The following is a 1,022-nucleotide window of genomic DNA, read 5'->3' on the forward strand; positions in this document are numbered from 1 at the left end:
CCATGGGCTATCCGAAATTAAGTAAATTATCTCGGCATCCATCAACTTCATCACCTTCTTTTTAACCACCTCTTGCATGTTCGGATTGAGTCTACGTTGTGGATGAACTACAGGCTTCGAGCCTTCTTCCAAGATGATCTTCCGTGAACAATATGAAGGGTTATCCCTTTGATGTCGTAAATCGTCCATGCGATGGCATTCTTTCATTTTTTCAACACCTTGACTAAGCTCTCCTTCCCTTAAGGCTTCAAATCTGATGCTATGATCACCGAATTATGTTCATTATCTTCTAGGAAAGCGTATTCCAAATGATCGGGTAAAGGCTTGAAACTTGATTTTTGGCTTTGCTTAGTGCCCACGATGTGGGCATCTAATTGCCATGCTGTGGGGCCTTGTTTTTCCCCGCCATGTCGCGATTTTCCTAACTCCCACACTATGGCCGATGATTGGCCATGCTGTGGAGTCTCTTCTGAATTTCTTTCCATGTCTTCATAATCGCTTTCTTCCTGTAGCTTCTCCAGTTCTTCAAGGTCATGTTCAACATCAAAATCATCCTCCTTCAGAGACATGTATCCCTCTAAGTCATTCTCCTTCCATTCTTGTATTTTTTTCTCCATAAATGAATCGAACGTATCCACCAAAAAGATCATGCCATAACTAATCTTCGATTTCTTCATTGCTCGATCAACACCAAATGATATTACATCTTCTCCAACCCGAAGTGTCAGCTTTGATTCCCTAATGTCCACTAAAGCCCGATCGGTGCTAAGAAATGGTCTTCCAAGAATAATAGGGACTTTATTATCCTCTTCCATGTCATGTACTATGAAATCTACAGAAAATACAAACTTGTCAATCTTAACAAAAAGATCTTCACAAATACCTCTTAGGAATGTCACCGTATTATTGGATAGATGAATGGTCGTGCGTATTGGTCTCAACTTCGGGAGATTCAACTTCTTATAGAAAGAATAGGGCATTAAGTTCACACTAGCTCCCGAATTAGCAAGAGCATGACTCAT

At 40.6% G+C, this 1,022-nt stretch overlaps 1 protein-coding gene across 1 annotated transcript; it reads right to left on the bottom strand.

The window, feature by feature from the left end:
• Positions 1-239: 239 nt before the first annotated feature.
• On the bottom strand, positions 240-1,022 carry LOC111914573 (uncharacterized). Its single transcript, XM_023910284.1, has one exon. It carries the CDS (start codon positions 1,020-1,022, stop codon positions 240-242), a length of 783 nt encoding a protein of 260 aa, XP_023766052.1.

Source organism: Lactuca sativa, chromosome 4 (assembly GCF_002870075.4).
Source record: "Lactuca sativa cultivar Salinas chromosome 4, Lsat_Salinas_v11, whole genome shotgun sequence".
Classification (NCBI taxonomy): Eukaryota; Viridiplantae; Streptophyta; class Magnoliopsida; order Asterales; family Asteraceae; genus Lactuca; species Lactuca sativa.

Bases quoted from the DNA above. Each gene is read 5' to 3' on its own strand.
- LOC111914573 (XM_023910284.1), bottom strand. From the start codon at position 1,022: ATGAGTCATGCTCTTGCTAATTCGGGAGCTAGTGTGAACTTAATGCCC.